The sequence below is a fragment of the Falco rusticolus genome, chromosome 4, assembly GCF_015220075.1.
Source record: "Falco rusticolus isolate bFalRus1 chromosome 4, bFalRus1.pri, whole genome shotgun sequence".
NCBI classification, from domain to species: domain Eukaryota; kingdom Metazoa; phylum Chordata; class Aves; order Falconiformes; family Falconidae; genus Falco; species Falco rusticolus.
The window spans coordinates 37,246,256-37,260,609 of record NC_051190.1 but is presented as its reverse complement, the minus strand read 5'-3'; the positions used below and the strand labels follow the sequence as shown (position 1 = coordinate 37,260,609).

Sequence of the window (14,354 nt, the reverse complement as noted above, 5' to 3'; positions counted from 1 at the left end):
TTTTTTTTTTTTTTTTTTTTTTTTTTTGCCCCCTCCAGCATCTGCCTCTTCCCCTGCCCCGTTCATGACCCTGCAGAGGGGAAGCTGGAGGTGCTGCACCGCCCCCCGGGCCAGAACCCCCACGGGTGGGTTTGCTGTTCTGCAGGAGCCTGCAGCCCCCCTTGCCCCCCCAGCGCCAGTGCTGGAAGAGTTAACGCTCCCGAAATGCCATGAAATGTCCCTGCTTCGGGTCAGTGTCCGACAGGGGTTGGGGGTCTGGCCGGGGGGGCGGCCGTGGGGTGAGGTGGGGGCATGGCCCTGCTGTCCTCCCTCCCAGCTCAGCACCAGCCAGCCTGGCCCTCAGTGGGGGGGGGGGGGCAGGGCTGTGGTCCGGTCCCACTGGCCTCGCTGGGCTGGCAGCATGGGTCACTTGATTTTGGTCATCTTTTAAAAACGTGGTTCTAAAATCCCACCAATTCTGGGCTCTGACCAGATGGTCTCAGATTTGTTTCTCTTAAAAAACAAAAAAACCAAAAAAAACCCCAAACCCAAACCTTTCTTCCCTTTTATGTGCAATTTTCAATTTTGGCTAGAAATTGCTGTGCCCACCACTCCTCCAGGTCAATGGGAACAAAGTCTGAAAGAGAGGGGAGGGAGAGAGGAGAGCATAGGCAGAGCAGCTGGAGCAGAGCTCTGGGTGCTCCCCGACCCAACCATTTGCCACTGGGAAACAACAAAGACACCCCAAGATTTCCCCCACCCCTGTGCCCTGTCCCCAGAAGGCCAGGCTGGGTTTGCAGGGTCCTTCTCTTCTTGGGGACTTCTCAGCCACCGCAGCACCCCCCAGGCCGCATTTGTGGCCCCCGCTCAGCTCCGTCTCAGTGTCCCCATCCCCGCTGGGCTCCAGCTTGGTCCTGCTCGGCCCCGGGAGAGGCAGGTCCCCACAGCGGGACCCGGGGGGCTACTCTCCAGCATGATGCTGAAACCACCTTGCTGGGGGGCACCCACCCCGCCAGCCCAGCTGGGGGCCTGCGCTGGGCAGCGGCACCCCGGGGTGCTGGCTGGGGAGGGGGGTGGGGTGGGTGCCTGGGCCGCGGGGTGCCCAGCGGCGCGGGGGGGTCCCCGGTAGCCCCCGCCGTGGGCTCCACGTGTCTCCCGAGGGGACCGAGGCTCTGGCTGTTCTCTCATCCTGCAGGAATTCAGCTCCGTGGGCCGGGCGGTTTTTTTTTTCTTTCTTTTTTTTTTTTTTTTTTTTTTTTTTGTGTCTGTGTGTGTCCGCCGCCCGCCCCCCCCTTCCACTCTCCTCTCCGGAGCGTTCCTGCATTGTGCTTTGATCCCCCCCCCGTGCCTGCCCAGCTCAGGCTGGCCGGGGTTAGAGGCTGAGGTCAGCGCCTTTCCCATTCCAAACACCCAGAAACATCACTGGGAAGGGAGGGACTCAGATTACAACCTCCCCGGCCTCCCCTTCCACCCCGCTCACCCCGCTCGCCCAGCCAGGGGGGGCCGAGCCCCCCCCGGGACGCCGCTGCCACCGTGCCCCGGGCGGCGGCGATGGCTGGGGGCGGCGGGCGGCATCGCCGGCGGGCGCGGGGCGTGCTGGAGGGCAGCGGGCTGGTCCTCTCCTCCTCCTCCTCCTCTTTGTCCCCCGCTCGCCCGCCTTCTCCCTCGTCCCCTCCATCCTGAATGGGATTTATCCCAAGCCCTCGCCAGCGCGCCAGGCCGGCGGCGGGGGGCGGCCAGATGCCGCCTCGCCGGGACCGCGGCCGCCCGGGCCGGGGCCAGCGGGCGGGTGGGCGGCAGCGGGGCCCGGTGGGCATCGCGCTGCTGCTGCCCTGGCTGGCGGCGGCGGCCGGACTGAGCCTGCGGCCGGGCGGGACGCGGCACCTGGGGGTCTGCCCCAACCAGCTGAACCCCAACCTGTGGGTGGACGCGCAGAGCACCTGCGAGCGGGAGTGCCAGGCCGACCAGGTGAGCGGGGGGCCGGGGGGGCTGGCGACGGGCTTGGGGGGCAGCCCCAGGTCCCCCGAGGGGATGCTTCGGGGTCCTGTTCCAGGGGCACAGCCCGGCGGGTTGTTCTGGTGCAACGGGTTCAGCCCGGCTGCAGCTTTGCCCCCTGAGCCCCTGCTGTCGGTTGTCATGGGGGGTGCCCGAGGGACACTCCTCGACCCCCCCCTACCAGGCAAAGAAACTGCTTGTTGCCCCCCACGCCCCCTCCTCGGGCCGTGCCCCGTGGCCGGGATGCCACGTCCACGATGCTCCCACCCAGCCAAGGGGCCGGGACGAAGGGAATGGCTGTGCCGGGTCAGGGACCCCATCAGGCAGTGGGCTGCCTCCCCCGGGCCCCCCTCACTTTTCTCTGAGGGCAGGAGCCCACCCACGGACCGGGCTGCCCATCCCAGAGAGCCCCGGCTCCAGGCAGCGCTGAGTGCAGCAGCAGCACCTCCACCCACCCCGGCTGGGGCTGCCTGCACCCGGGGCTGCGCGATTCATCCATGCAATGAGTTCTGCCTCCCCTCAGCCAGCAAAAGCTGAGAGGGGTGACGTGCTATCTGCTGGGGGGAGAAGGGGCCATCATTGCTGCAGTGCACCCCTAAGCATCCTGGGGGAGGGTCTGGGGAGGGGGCTGAGGGTGGGCTGGGGCTGTGGCAGGGAGGTTGGGCTCTTACCCAGAGCCCAGCGATGCTGAGGTTGCACAGGGCTGCATGGGCGGCACTGCCCACCCGAGAGCCCCAGAGGGGATGAGAGCAGCACCCACAGCCACGGCACGGGTGTGACTGCCACGTTCCCCCCCCCTCCAATCTCTTCTCCTCCCCCCTACCCCGGCCAGGACTGTGAAGGCTTCGAGAAATGCTGCACCAACGTGTGCGGGCTGCGGAGCTGCGTGGCTGCCCGCTTTGCTGACGGGAGCCTGCCAGCACTGGCGCTGGCACCAGCAGCCTCGTGCGAGAGCTTTGTGTGCGCGCAGCAGGGCTCCGACTGCGACATCTGGGACGGGCAGCCCGTCTGCAAGTGCAAGGACCGCTGTGAGAAGGAGCCCAACTTCACCTGTGCCTCCGACGGCCTCACCTACTACAACAAGTGCTACATGGATGCCGAGGCGTGCCTGCGCGGCACCCGCCTCACCACCGTCCCCTGCAAGCACATCTTCACCTGGCCCGACACCAGCCCCGTGCCGCAGGAGACGACGGCGCGCCCCACACCGGGAGCCGGCCCCGAGGTGCCGGTGCCCCCCGCCCTCTACAGCAACCCCTTCCACCAGTCGGTGCGTGCCGGTGGCACCGTCAGCTTCCGCTGCGACGTCAGCGGCCGCCCGCGGCCGGACATCACCTGGGAGAAGCAGAGCGAGCGGGAGGAGAACTTCATCATGCGGCCAGACCAGATGTATGGCAACGTGGTGGTCACCAACATCGGCCAGCTGGTCATCTACAATGCCCGCCACGAGGACGCCGGCATCTACACCTGCACGGCCAGGAACGCCGCTGGGCTGCTCCGCGCCGACTTCCCGCTGTCGGTGGTCAGGCGGGAGCCCGGGGGGACCCCGCGGGCCGGCAGCCCCCAGCCCTTCCCCAGCGCCGAGTGCCTGAAGGAGCCGGACCGGCGGCGGTGCGAGGCCCTGGAGGTGCGCTGGCACTTCGATGCCAAGCAGGGCTCCTGCCTCACCTTCCGCTACGGGGGCTGCGGGGCCAACAGAAACCATTTTGAGACCTACGAGGAGTGCCGGGCTGCCTGCTTGGGCAGCGCCCGTCCCACCTGCCTGCTGCCCATGGTGCAGGGTCCCTGCCAGAACTGGGAGCCCCGCTGGGCGTACAACCACCTGCTGAAGCAGTGCCACTCCTTCATCTACGGCGGCTGCGAGGGCAACACCAACAACTTTGAGAGCAAGGAGACCTGTGAGGACGTCTGCCCCTTCCCCAAGAGCCTGCAGTGCAAGGCCTGCCGCCTGAAGAGCAAGATGGTGCTGAGCCTCTGCCGCAGCGACTTCGCCATCGTGGGCCGGCTGATGGAGATCGTGGAGGACCAGGACTCCGGCATCGCCCGCTTCGCCCTCGAGGATGTCCTCAAGGATGAGAAGATGGGCCTTAAGTTCTTCAACATCAAGTACCTGGAGGTGACCTTGACTGACATGGACTGGAGCTGCCCCTGCCCCAACATGACGGCGGAGGACGGGCCACTTATCATCATGGGCGAGGTGCACGATGGCATGGCCACGCTGGACCCCAGCAGCTACGTCCGGGCGGCCAACGACAAGCGGGTGAAGAAGATCTATGAGCTGATGGAGAAGAAAACCTGCGACCTCCTGAACCGCTTCCAGGACTAGGGGAGAGCTGGGACGTGCCCACGTGGGGAGTGGCAGCCCCACTGTGGAGGGGGGCAGCCTGGGGGAGCCCCCACACCAGTGCTTGTTTCTAGGGGTTACCACCATCATGTAGTTCCCCCTAGTAGAGCCCCAGCCCAGCTCCCACCTCCCCTGTAATTTATCTGCGCATGCCTCCCCCCTGTGTACCACCCCAGCCCAGCCAGCAGCAATAAAGGACTGGGTTGGGTTGCAGAGGGGTGGGAGGTCTGCCAGGACCCCCCACCCATAAAAACCTTCCCACCACTCCAAAGCCTCTGGGCCCAGTGTAGCACCCCTGGGTGCTCCTGGTGCAGGATCTGACTCCCCACTGGGGCTGGAGGAGGATTGAGGATGCCCCCCTGCTGCCCAGCATCAGTGCCAAAAGCATCAGGGAGCTGCTGGGGGTCGGGGGGCAAAGTCCCAAAGTTTATTGGGGGGAGCAGCAGCACAGTTCGGGGGCAGGGGGAAGAGGGATGGGTCCCTCAGCCATCACCACAGCATCCGCTGGAGAAACTGGCACCAAGCAAGAAGTCTCCCCCCTGCCCAGGCGTGCTGTCCCCCCCGCCTGTGCCCCCTGTAGCAGCTGCAGCAGCTTCCCTGGGCCAGGTTGGGGCACCCCATTGCAAAGGGAGCCCCAAAGGGGCCAGTGGAGACAGACCCCCACACACCAGCCCACCAGCCCAGCCCAGCCCCAGGTGGGGTGAGTGGAGCACTGTCCCATCGCTGCTGTCCCCAGCCCTGGCTGGCACTGGGATGAGGACAGTGTGACCCCTCAAGGAGGCATCAGTGAAGGGGGGGCAGCTGTGCTGGTTGATGCTGGGAGATGCTGTTTGATGCCGGGGGGTGCTGGTTGATGCTGGGAGATGCTGGTTGATGCTGGGGGGTGCTGGTTGATGCTGAGCGGTGCTGGTTGATGCCGGGCGGTGCTGGTTGATGATGGGTGGTGCTGGCTGATGATGGGAGGTGCTGCTGGGGCAGGTTACTGCTTGCGGAAGATAAGACTCTTGTTGTTGGCTGGCATGTCCACCTGGAAGCACAGAGCCGGGACTCAGGGGGTCCCCACTGGTGCAGGGACACCCCCCCACCCCCGCAGACCCCAGCACCTACCATCCTCTCCAGGTGCAGCCCGTTGGCCTCGGCCAGCTGCTGCAGCAGCGCCGTGTCCCGAAGGCCCCAGGCAGGGTTGCTGCCAGGGGGACAGGCGTGGGTCACACAGAGGGACATCTCACCCCTGCGCTCACCAAAGCACCCCCATCTCCCAGGGGTGCCCCAGTCGGGGGGGCTCCCCCCGGCCGCTGCTTTAGGTCTTGTCTGGAAGGACCAGGCTGGGAGGGAGCTCCCTGCAGCCCCCAGCGGCCCTGCGCCCCCCCGCCCCACTCCCTGCTCCTACCGCTGTCTCAGGCTGCGGTCGAAGTCCACGTTGCTCTGGGGGCTGATCTGGCCGTCCACGGCGTAGGGCTGCCGGGACACGAAGCTGGAGCTGCAGGCACAAGCCATTGGCTGTGTCCCCCGAGTCCCCCCCCAGCCCATGGGCTGCTGTCCCCACCACACACAGGAGGTAAGCGAGAAGAGACATGGCCCCTGAGAGTGACACAGGTCACTTCACCCACCGCAGACACCCCGGCCCTCCCTTTCCCAGCCCCCCCCAACCCATGCCTGGAGCTGCCCTCTCATCTGCCGTCCCCAGCATCTCCAGCATCAGCTGAGCAGCACCCACCCCATAGGTGAAGAGCACGCCACTGGGCTTCAGCAGCACCCCAGCACCCTTGAACAGGCCCTGGGGAAAAAAGAGAGGTGGGGACCGGGTCAGAGGGCTGGGAACACCCCCCCCCCGGGAGCTCCCTTCTCGGTCCTGGGACCCCCAGGCCAGGAGACAGGAACTTGCTGAGGGCCAGCGTGGCTCCAGCCCTGCCCTGCTCACCTCGGTGCACCGCAGCTCCGCGATGTGCATCATGTTGATGCTGACGAGGAGGTCGAGGGTGGCGGGTTGGGTGCCCCCCCATGTCTCCCAGCCCTGCGAGACGTCCAGCAGGATGGGGGGCAGCATGTTGGGCACCTGCGTGGCTTCTGCGTAGGCAGCAATGCTGCGGGCACCAAACCCCACATCAGCCCCAGCCAGGGCATTTCATGCCCCCACCCCCACCCCGACCAGCACCCACTGCAGGCAGACCCAAACCTGCCTGTGCTGGCTGCCAGCAGCAGCTCCCAGGTGGAGTCTGTGATGTCTAGTAATAAGGTTGTGTTTGCAACATAGCCTGGGGGGGCTCTGCACAGGGTGAGGGGTCTAGTATTGCTGAGCTCTTTGCTTTTTTGCAGCCAGCAGCTGGAGAGCTGGCAGCAGCCGGACAACTGGCAGCACGTGGACTGAAAGACCCCAGTGCCTAAAAAAAAATCCCGCTGTTGCCTCTCAGCTGGGCAGCCAGAGCATGCTGCCCTCCCGGCTGCTTCCGTGTGCACTGCCTGCGCCCAACGTGCTCAGGCTGCCTGCATGCTGCCTGCACCATGCTGCCCGTGCCACACTGGCTGCACCCACACCGTGCTGCCTGCACCCACACCATGCTGCCTGCACCCGCACCTGCACCCATGTGCTCAGGCTGCCTGCATGCTGCCTGCACCCGCACCCCTCTGCCTGCACCTGCACCGTGCTGCCTATGCCTGCACCGCACTGCCTGCCCCCACACGCCTGTGCTGCATGGAGCCCTGCCTGCACCCACGTGCTCAGGCTGCCTGCACCCCCACCATGCTGCCTGCACCCACGTGCTCAGGCTGCCCGCAGCACTGCCAGCACCCACACGCCCGTGCTGCCTGCAGCACTGCCTGCACCCCGCCGGTATGCTGCACCAGTGCTGCGTGATTTTGGTGTGATTTATACTCTTTTTGGCACATTCCCCAGCCAGGTCTGGGTTCCCAAGGCGGTGGAGCAGGGAACCGCAGCCTCCCGGCCTCAGCCTGGGAATTACTTTTAGCCAGGGTGGTGCGTGTGTGTGCTGCTTGCCGGGGAGGTGATGGGTGGGATGCCAGCCGCAACCGGCCCTGGACAGGGGACAATTTTGGCAGTTCCCCACCGGGCTTTTTTTTTTTTTTTTTTTAATGGGGGAATTCCTCCCCATGCTGCGGAGCCAGGGTTTATTTTTGGTTCCTGAATGGAAACCAAGCCCTCCAAGGCCAGCGATGCAATGCCTGGAATGGGCATTTGGCTGCGGCTAGACCCACGCACACCGACACGGAGCAAATAAACACGGGGGGGCTGGCCAGGTGGCACAGAGCTGGGATGGGAGTGGGTCGGAGTGGGAGCCAGGGCCGGCACCCAGGTGAGCTGGGCATCAGACCCAGCATCACCATAGAGTGCTGCAGCTGCCCGCGCCGGTGGGAATCGCTTGTGGAAAGTGGGATACTGGTGCTTTCCTGGGAAAAACAAAGTCCTGACCTGGGGAGCCTGGGCTGTTTGGGAGTTGGGGATTGGGGCTTTTCTGGAAAAAACATAGCAAGCATTGACCTGGGGAGCCTGGGCTATCCAAGAGTTGAATATTGTGGTTTTCCTGGAATAAATAAAGCATCGAGCAGGGGAGCCTGGGCTGTCCAAGAGTTCAATATTGGGGTTTTTTCGGGAAAAAAATAAACATCCAGCTGGGGGCGGGGCGGGGAGGGCAGTCATCTAAAAGCTGGGTCTGGGGTCTTTCCTGGAATAAAGCAGAGCTGCGAGCTAGGGAGCCTGGGTGCTCCGGCCGCGGGTGCGTCGGGAGGGGAAGGGGCTGCGGGCTGTGCCCAGGGATCCCCCCCAGCTCCCCGCTCACCTGCGCAGCGCCTGGGGGTCGATGTCGGAGGGCTGCCAGAGGGTCTGCGGCAGCGCCCGGGCGAAGTGCGCGGCGTGCAGCCCCGCGCCTGCTCCCACCTCCAGCACCCGTACGGCGCCGGGTCCCGCGTGGGCGCCGGAGCCCGCGTACTCCCGCAGCACGGCCAGGATCGGGCCCTTGTTGCGCTCCGCCGCCGCGGGCGCTTGCATGGCTGGAGCAGGCGGTGGCCGCAGTGTGGGGACTACAGCTCCCAGCCGCCCCCACGGGGAACGCCCCCACCGCCGCGGGTGGAACCTCTCACGGGCGTTCAAAAAAATGAAGGGGGGGAAATAAAAGACCAGGAGCTCCTGCGCCGCCCGGGAATCGAACCCGGGTCGCAAGAATGGGAATCTTGCATGATACCACTACACCAGCGGCACCGCTGTCTGTTCTGCCCCCCCCGCCGGCCCTCGGCCTTCCCAGGCGTGACCGCGGGGCTGCGTGCCCGAGGGTCGCTGGGGCTGTCACAGTGTTGTCCCCATGGCGGTGGCACCTGAGCCCCTGCCTTTGCACCCCTTCGCTATCCCCTGCCTGGGCCCTACGTGTCTCAGGGGTGACACCTACGTGTCCTCCCTGTGTCCCCTGTCTCCTGAACGTCCCCTCTGTGTTCCCTGTGACTCCAGTGTTCCCTGCGTGCCTGTGCCATCTTGTCCCACGTGTCTCCCGGGCCCTTTCTCCTACTTGACCTCTCTGTGTCCCCACGTCCCTTGTGTGTACCCTGCGTGTCCCATGGCTCCGACATCTCACACGTCCCCTCTGTGTCCCATGCATTTCCCCCGTGTGCCCCCACGTCCCACTTGTGCCCATGTCCCATTCATTTCCCGTGTCCCATGTCCCACGTGTGTCCCCATGTATCTCATGTGCCATGTGTCCCCCACATGTGCCCCCGTGTGCCCCATGTGCGTCCCCACACCCCACGCGTGCCCCCCCATGTGTCCCGCGTCTGTCCCCACATCCCATGTGTGCCCCCCATGTGTCCCAGGTGCGTCCCCTGTGTGTCCCCACACCCCACGTGTGTCACTTACACGCCCCGCATGTGCCCCGTGCCTCCCCCCACCCCTCCCACGCGTGCCCCCGCTGTGTCCCGCCCATCTCCCATGTGTGTCCCCACGCCCCACGTGTCAGGTGCGTGTCCCACCTGTCCCCCACACCCCCCAGGCGCCTCCCGCCCTCCCCCCGCCTCTCCCACCCCTCCCCCGGCGCCACGTGCGGCCCCCCCGCCCCTCCCCCTGCGGGCGCCCCCCGCCCCGCGGCCCCCCCGCCCGTCCCGCGCGGGCCCTTTAAGGGCGGGGGGCGTGTCGCGGCGGCCGGCCCGGTTCGTTAAAGGCCCGGGGGGGGGCGAGGGCCGCACTCGGGCGGGGGCGGCGGGGCCGGTGCGGGGCCGGTGCGGGGCCGGTGCGGGGCCGCAGGATGTACACGCTGACGCGCGGCCCCAGCAAGCTGGCCACGCAGCGCCGCACAGGTACCGGGGAGCGGGGGGCGAGCGGCTGGGGGGCGGGGGGGCACCGTCCCCGTCCCGGGCCGCCCTGACCCCCGCCGCCGCCCGCAGGTCCGACGCAGCAGGCAGTGGAGAGCAGCAAGCTGGGCGAGCTGCGGGGTCGGCTCCAGCCCGGCGCCTGGCCCCCCGCTAGGTGAGCCCCGCGCCGGCGGTGGCCGTGACCTTGGGGAAAGGTTACCGGGGCGGCCGGGCCGCGCCGCCGGGGGAGGGGCCGGGGGGGGGCGGAGGGGAACGGGACAGGGCCGGGGGCCGTCGGTCGGTGTCCGCACGCCGGACCCCCCGCCCGCTCCCCGCGGAGACCGCCCGCGTGTGGCGTGGGGGGGACCGGGGGCGGCCATCCCCGGGGGGGGCGGTTCGGGTAGAGGCCGCTGCCAACCGGCGCGGGGGAATGGGGCTTGTGACCGGAGGAGCGGGCAAAGTGCAGGCGGCGGGGGGCTGCCGGCCCCGAGTGCGCAGCGACGCCCCCCGGGGGAGGCTGGGGCTGTGCAGCGCCCCCGGGAGGCACCGGCTGCGCCACCCCGGTGTGCGGCCGCGGGCAGGGTTGGGGGCTGCTGGGCGGACCTGCCCCCCTCCAGCAGCAGCAGCAGCAGCAGCCGGAGCTGTGAGGCGGGGGTGGGGGGCAGCCGGAGGGTCCCGGCTCCATCCCTCGAGGGGGGAAGACTTGGGAGACCCCGTGCTGACAGGGCAGGCAGCCCCCGCCGGCGGGTCCGGGCGGCTCTGCCCGCTTCCTCCGAAGGGGTGAGGAAGGGTTCCCCCGGGGTGCAGCGGGGGCGTGTGTGTGCCTGCCCGCTGCCCCCCGCCACGCGTGGGGGGGTGGGCTACCCCGCCCGGGGCAGGGTGGGCAGGGGCTGCACGCTCTCTCGCCCTGCAGACTGTGACCTGCCTGTGCTCACAGGGCCCCTTAGACTTTGTCCCGTGAGGAGCGTGGCGCCGCCGCTGTCCCGTGCTCCCGGGCCGGGCAGACAAGCCCCAAGTGCCCCCGGGCCCGGCTGCCCCCGGCCCTGCCCGGGTTTGCTGGCCCCCGGGCCCAGCTCCTGACCTGCTCCCACTTGGCAGCCGGTTTGGTCCCAGCCCTGGGGCACCTTGGGGACGTCCCGGGGGCTGGGGCCGCTCCAGTAAACGCGGGCGCTTGGTCTGCGGAGCGGCATGTGCCCCTGCCCGCTGCCTAGCTGGGTTCCATATCTATTTTCCTGATTATTTCAGCAATTTTGGTGACAGATTATTTTTATTTTGGGGACTGTGCCTGGTGCCAGGCTGGAAGATGGGTGGGAGATGGGCAGGCTGTGCTTTTCCATGGGGAGCTCCCCTTGCCTGCACCCCTCCCTGTGTAGGAGCCCCCTTTCCCGGAGGGCTGGGTCCCTTTTGGTGCCCTTGGGGACAGGGCTGAGCAGGGTGGGCTGGCTGCGGCAGTGCCCCTGGCTTTGCCAGGGCCGTGTGTGTCGTGGGGCAACCCAGGGTGGCTGGACAGCCCCTGTCCTTGCTCCAAGCTGCCCCCTCACTGCTGCCTTGCTTTCCTCGGCAGCCCAGCCCAGAAACTAGTCTTCAACAGAGTGAACGGCAAGAGGCCGCAGGTGCTGCTGCAGCAGGTCTCGGCTCCCGAGGAGTGCTACACGCTGGCCCATGAGGAGAACGTCCGCTTTGTCTATGAAGGTGAGGGCAGAGGGTCCCTGGGGGCAGGCACCCCCTTGCTGCCACACCCTGGGGGGGCTGGAGCATGTGGGGTTCCTCTTGAGGCAGCTCTGTTGTGCTGTGGACCTTGGTGGCAGGGATGGGGTCCCCAGCCTGGGTCCCTGCCCTCCTTTGCACCACCTCCTGCGGCCCCCCAGGCTGGGAAAGCCCCATCCCAAAACCACCCGCTGCCTGTTCCCCCCCCCTCCAGCCTGGCAGCAGGTAGAGCAGCAGCTGGATGGCAGCCGGAGTGGGGAGAGCGCCTGTGGCCCCGTGCAGTATGTAGAGAAAACCCCCAACCCTGAACTGATGAAAAGTAAGTGAGAAGCAGTTGTGGCACTTGGTGTGTCGGGCTCAGGGGTGCAGTGAGCTGGTGTGGGCTCAGCTGGGTGCCTGAGCAGGGCTGCAGTGGTGGGAGGAGGATCATCTCACTGCTGGATGCACCAGAGGGGCTGGGCTGAGTCTATCCTGCTGGTGCTGAGGCTGCTGTGGGTGTGTTGAGGAGCAGCTGGCCCCTGGCACTGTGGTGGGGGTGTCCCACCATGCCCCACTGGAGGAGCCCAAGCAAGCAGGGTGACTGATGACTTTTCTGGAAGTTACACTCTCTCCAGTCACCAAGGTGGTTTCAGCATCATGCTGGAGAGTAGCCCCCCGGGTCCCGCTGTGGGGACCTGCCTCTCCCGGGGCCGAGCAGGACCAAGCTGGAGCCCAGCGGGGATGGGGACACTGAGACGGAGCTGAGCGGGGGCCACAAATGCGGCCTGGGGGGTGCTGCGGTGGCTGAGAAGTCCCCAAGAAGAGAAGGACCCTGCAAACCCAGCCTGGCCTTCTGGGGACAGGGCACAGGGGTGGGGGAAATCTTGGGGTGTCTTTGTTGTTTCCCAGTGGCAAATGGTTGGGTCGGGGAGCACCCAGAGCTCTGCTCCAGCTGCTCTGCCTATGCTCTCCTCTCTCCCTCCCCTCTCTTTCAGACTTTGTTCCCATTGACCTGGAGGAGTGGTGGGCACAGCAATTTCTAGCCAAAATTGAAAATTGCACATAAAAGGGAAGAAAGGTTTGGGTTTGTTTTTTTTTTTTTGTTTTTTTTTAAGAGAAACAAATCTGAGACCATCTGGTCAGAGCCCAGAATTGGTGGGATTTTAGAACCACGTTTTTAAAAGATGACCGAAATCAAGTGACCCACGCTGCCAGCCCAGCGAGGCCAGTGGGACTGGACCACAGCCCTGCCCAGCTGGGCACCCACTCCCTGCGCCCAGCGTGGAGGAGCAGCGTGTGGCCCCAGCCAGGATTCCTTAAGTGCCAGTTCTTGGACTGCTGCAGCGCCTGCAGCCTCCAGCTCCCAGGGACACTGTGGTGCCATGCTGGGGATGAGGGAGCAGATTCCCCTGGTGCGGCTGTAGCCATGGGGAGGACAGCGAGGTGCTGTAGCAGGACTGCCAGACAATAAAGCGTTCAAACTGCCAGTGGAGAGGCACTTGTGGGATGGGGAGGAGGTGGCAAAGCAGCTGGTGTATAGAATGGTGCCCTGGGTTGGCATGGAGCAGGGAGGGCATCCCTGTGCGGGGGGGGGGACACACTCATGGCCGCGTCCTTGCTGAGCAGATACCATGTTGCTCTGGAGGTGGAAGGTCTTGGTGCATCTCCCTGCCTTCCTTGGAGCTGCATCCTTGCCTCAGTGGTGCCTCATCTCCCCGGGCTTAGCTGGGGGCTGGTGCTGCCTTGGGTGTAAGTTTGGGATTGGGGGGGTGGCATATGGGCAGGGGGCTGAGCACCTGACTGTGGTATGTAGATGGGTAAAGCTGTAGGAGTGAGGGTGCCAAGGCCAGCCCCCCACTGCCAGGGCAACCCTTGAAATTGCTTTGACAAAAGCTAGTTTGAGCCCCAAGTCTCCCCCTGTGGCTGTTGGGGTGCAGCTTTGGGGGGGCGAAGAGAGGGTGGTTGTGGCTGCCTGTGGTGGAAGGAATGGGCGCCCCCCCCTTCTGCTCCCAGAGGCACTCTGGCACACAGGAAACCCCTCAGCCCATGGGCTTTTCCAGGCTGGACTGAGCCCTTCCAGGTCAGATTTTGGAGGACACCCCTGTTGTTCCCCCCCCCTCCCCGTGCCCCAAAGCAGAGAGCAGAAGGCCAGCACAGCCTGAGCAGCCTAAGCCCAACCCACCAGGGCTGGAGCTGCTCTGGGACTCCAAAGGAGGCCAGGAACACCCACTGGAAAAAAAAAAAATCATCTTTATTATTCCTATTGATGGGACTAACAACCACACACTGCAGCCAGAGAGGAGCAGCAGCTGTGATGCTTCGCCCACCGTGGCTTGGGCGGCCAGAGCGTTGCCAGCAGCAGCCATGATGCTGCCAGCACAGAACCTGCTGGTGCCCGTCGAGCAGCCCTTGCCTGCAGCCTGTAACAGAAATGGGGCTGCAGGGCTGGTACAGCACCGTGCAGCTGAGGGAATGCTGCTTGGTAGACTGTTCAGGCTGGGATGGCCCCCCATGGTGGGGGGCTGGTGCCGCGGGATGCCATCCTTGCCCTGACTTCTCCACTGTGTTCATGGGCCCGTGGGAGGGGGTATGCTGCCCTGTGCTACCTTGCCCCAGGACCAAGCCTTGCAGGGGGGTCACCAGTACCCCAACAGCACGTGGTGGTGGGCGTCTCTGCTGTCCTGCCTGTTGTTGCGGTGCTCAGTGGTGCTAGCCAGCCTGTGGCAATTTAGTGTCTCACTGCTCCCCATCCCAGGCAAAGCCCTGGAGGCGTGCTAGCATCCTGCTGTAGCTCCCTTCCCAAAAATACCAGCTTCTGGGAGTCCCAGCACTTCCTGGTGGCTCCAGGCACCCTCCCACCAGAAAGCACTCCCCTTTTTTTTTTTTTTTGGCACAAGAGCTGCCCCAGGGTGGCTCTGCCAGCTGCAGGGATGCTCCCAGGTAGCAAACCCTCCGTGCCAGCAGCTCTGATGGACACCAAGGCGTTCCAGGGATGCCATTCAGCTGCTGGCTGCCTACTAATAAAAACACACATTGTTAAGATCAGGGAAATTCTTAGTAACAT

General features: G+C 65.7%; 3 protein-coding genes and 1 non-coding gene across 12 annotated transcripts; 2 read left to right on the top strand and 2 right to left on the bottom strand.

The window, feature by feature from the left end:
• Positions 1-1,285: 1,285 nt before the first annotated feature.
• WFIKKN1 (WAP, follistatin/kazal, immunoglobulin, kunitz and netrin domain containing 1) lies at positions 1,286-4,614 on the top strand. Its single transcript, XM_037386704.1, has 2 exons — positions 1,286-1,947; positions 2,807-4,614. Exons 1-2 carry the CDS (start codon positions 1,663-1,665, stop codon positions 4,295-4,297), a joined length of 1,776 nt encoding a protein of 591 aa, XP_037242601.1. The 5' UTR covers positions 1,286-1,662; the 3' UTR covers positions 4,298-4,614.
• Positions 4,615-4,714: 100 nt separating this feature from the next.
• Positions 4,715-8,397, bottom strand: METTL26 (methyltransferase like 26). Of its 6 annotated transcripts, none has more exons than XM_037386698.1 (6): positions 8,110-8,376; positions 6,237-6,399; positions 6,033-6,092; positions 5,706-5,795; positions 5,423-5,501; positions 4,715-5,342 (listed from the first exon to the last, which is right to left on the bottom strand). In XM_037386698.1, the coding sequence occupies exons 1-6, from the start codon at positions 8,316-8,318 to the stop codon at positions 4,798-4,800; spliced, it is 1,146 nt and encodes a 381-aa protein (XP_037242595.1). In that variant the 5' UTR covers positions 8,319-8,376; the 3' UTR covers positions 4,715-4,797. The 6 variants fall into 6 exon arrangements, with proteins under 6 accessions (XP_037242595.1, XP_037242596.1, XP_037242597.1 ...); XM_037386701.1 differs by having other exon boundaries at positions 5,165-5,342; positions 5,706-5,773; positions 8,110-8,375; XM_037386699.1 differs by lacking the exon at positions 5,423-5,501 and having other exon boundaries at positions 4,981-5,342; positions 5,706-5,773; positions 8,110-8,377.
• Positions 8,398-8,457: 60 nt separating this feature from the next.
• On the bottom strand, positions 8,458-8,528 carry TRNAG-CCC. The gene has a single exon. It is a non-coding gene; the product is annotated as a tRNA-Gly (tRNA).
• Positions 8,529-9,466: 938 nt separating this feature from the next.
• MCRIP2 (MAPK regulated corepressor interacting protein 2) lies at positions 9,467-12,777 on the top strand. Of its 4 annotated transcripts, none has more exons than XM_037384723.1 (5): positions 9,467-9,610; positions 9,698-9,779; positions 11,169-11,296; positions 11,526-11,630; positions 12,286-12,777. In XM_037384723.1, exons 1-5 carry the CDS (start codon positions 9,559-9,561, stop codon positions 12,354-12,356), a joined length of 438 nt encoding a protein of 145 aa, XP_037240620.1. In that variant the 5' UTR covers positions 9,467-9,558; the 3' UTR covers positions 12,357-12,777. The 4 variants fall into 4 exon arrangements, with proteins under 4 accessions (XP_037240620.1, XP_037240619.1, XP_037240618.1 ...); XM_037384722.1 differs by having other exon boundaries at positions 11,166-11,296; XM_037384721.1 differs by lacking the exons at positions 9,467-9,610; positions 9,698-9,779 and adding an exon at positions 10,000-10,384.
• Positions 12,778-14,354: the final 1,577 nt, after the last annotated feature.

Excerpts from the sequence above, each read along its gene's own strand:
- METTL26 (XM_037386698.1), bottom strand. The coding sequence starts at position 8,318 with ATGCAAGCGCCCGCGGCGGCGGAGCGCAACAAGGGCCCGATCCTGGCC. Across the intron at positions 6,400-8,109 it reads GACCCCCAGGCGCTGCGCAG|CATTGCTGCCTACGCAGAAG; the intron begins GTGAGCGGGGAG and ends TGGTGCCCGCAG. Across the intron at positions 5,502-5,705 it reads GACCGCAGCCTGAGACAGCG|CAACCCTGCCTGGGGCCTTC; the intron begins GTAGGAGCAGGG and ends TCCCCCTGGCAG.
- WFIKKN1 (XM_037386704.1), top strand. The coding sequence starts at position 1,663 with ATGGGATTTATCCCAAGCCCTCGCCAGCGCGCCAGGCCGGCGGCGGGG. Across the intron at positions 1,948-2,806 it reads GGGAGTGCCAGGCCGACCAG|GACTGTGAAGGCTTCGAGAA; the intron begins GTGAGCGGGGGG and ends TACCCCGGCCAG.
- MCRIP2 (XM_037384720.1), top strand. The coding sequence starts at position 10,035 with ATGGGGCTTGTGACCGGAGGAGCGGGCAAAGTGCAGGCGGCGGGGGGC. Across the intron at positions 10,385-11,165 it reads TGCCCGCTTCCTCCGAAGGG|CAGCCCAGCCCAGAAACTAG; the intron begins GTGAGGAAGGGT and ends TGCTTTCCTCGG. Across the intron at positions 11,297-11,525 it reads CGTCCGCTTTGTCTATGAAG|CCTGGCAGCAGGTAGAGCAG; the intron begins GTGAGGGCAGAG and ends CCCCCCCTCCAG.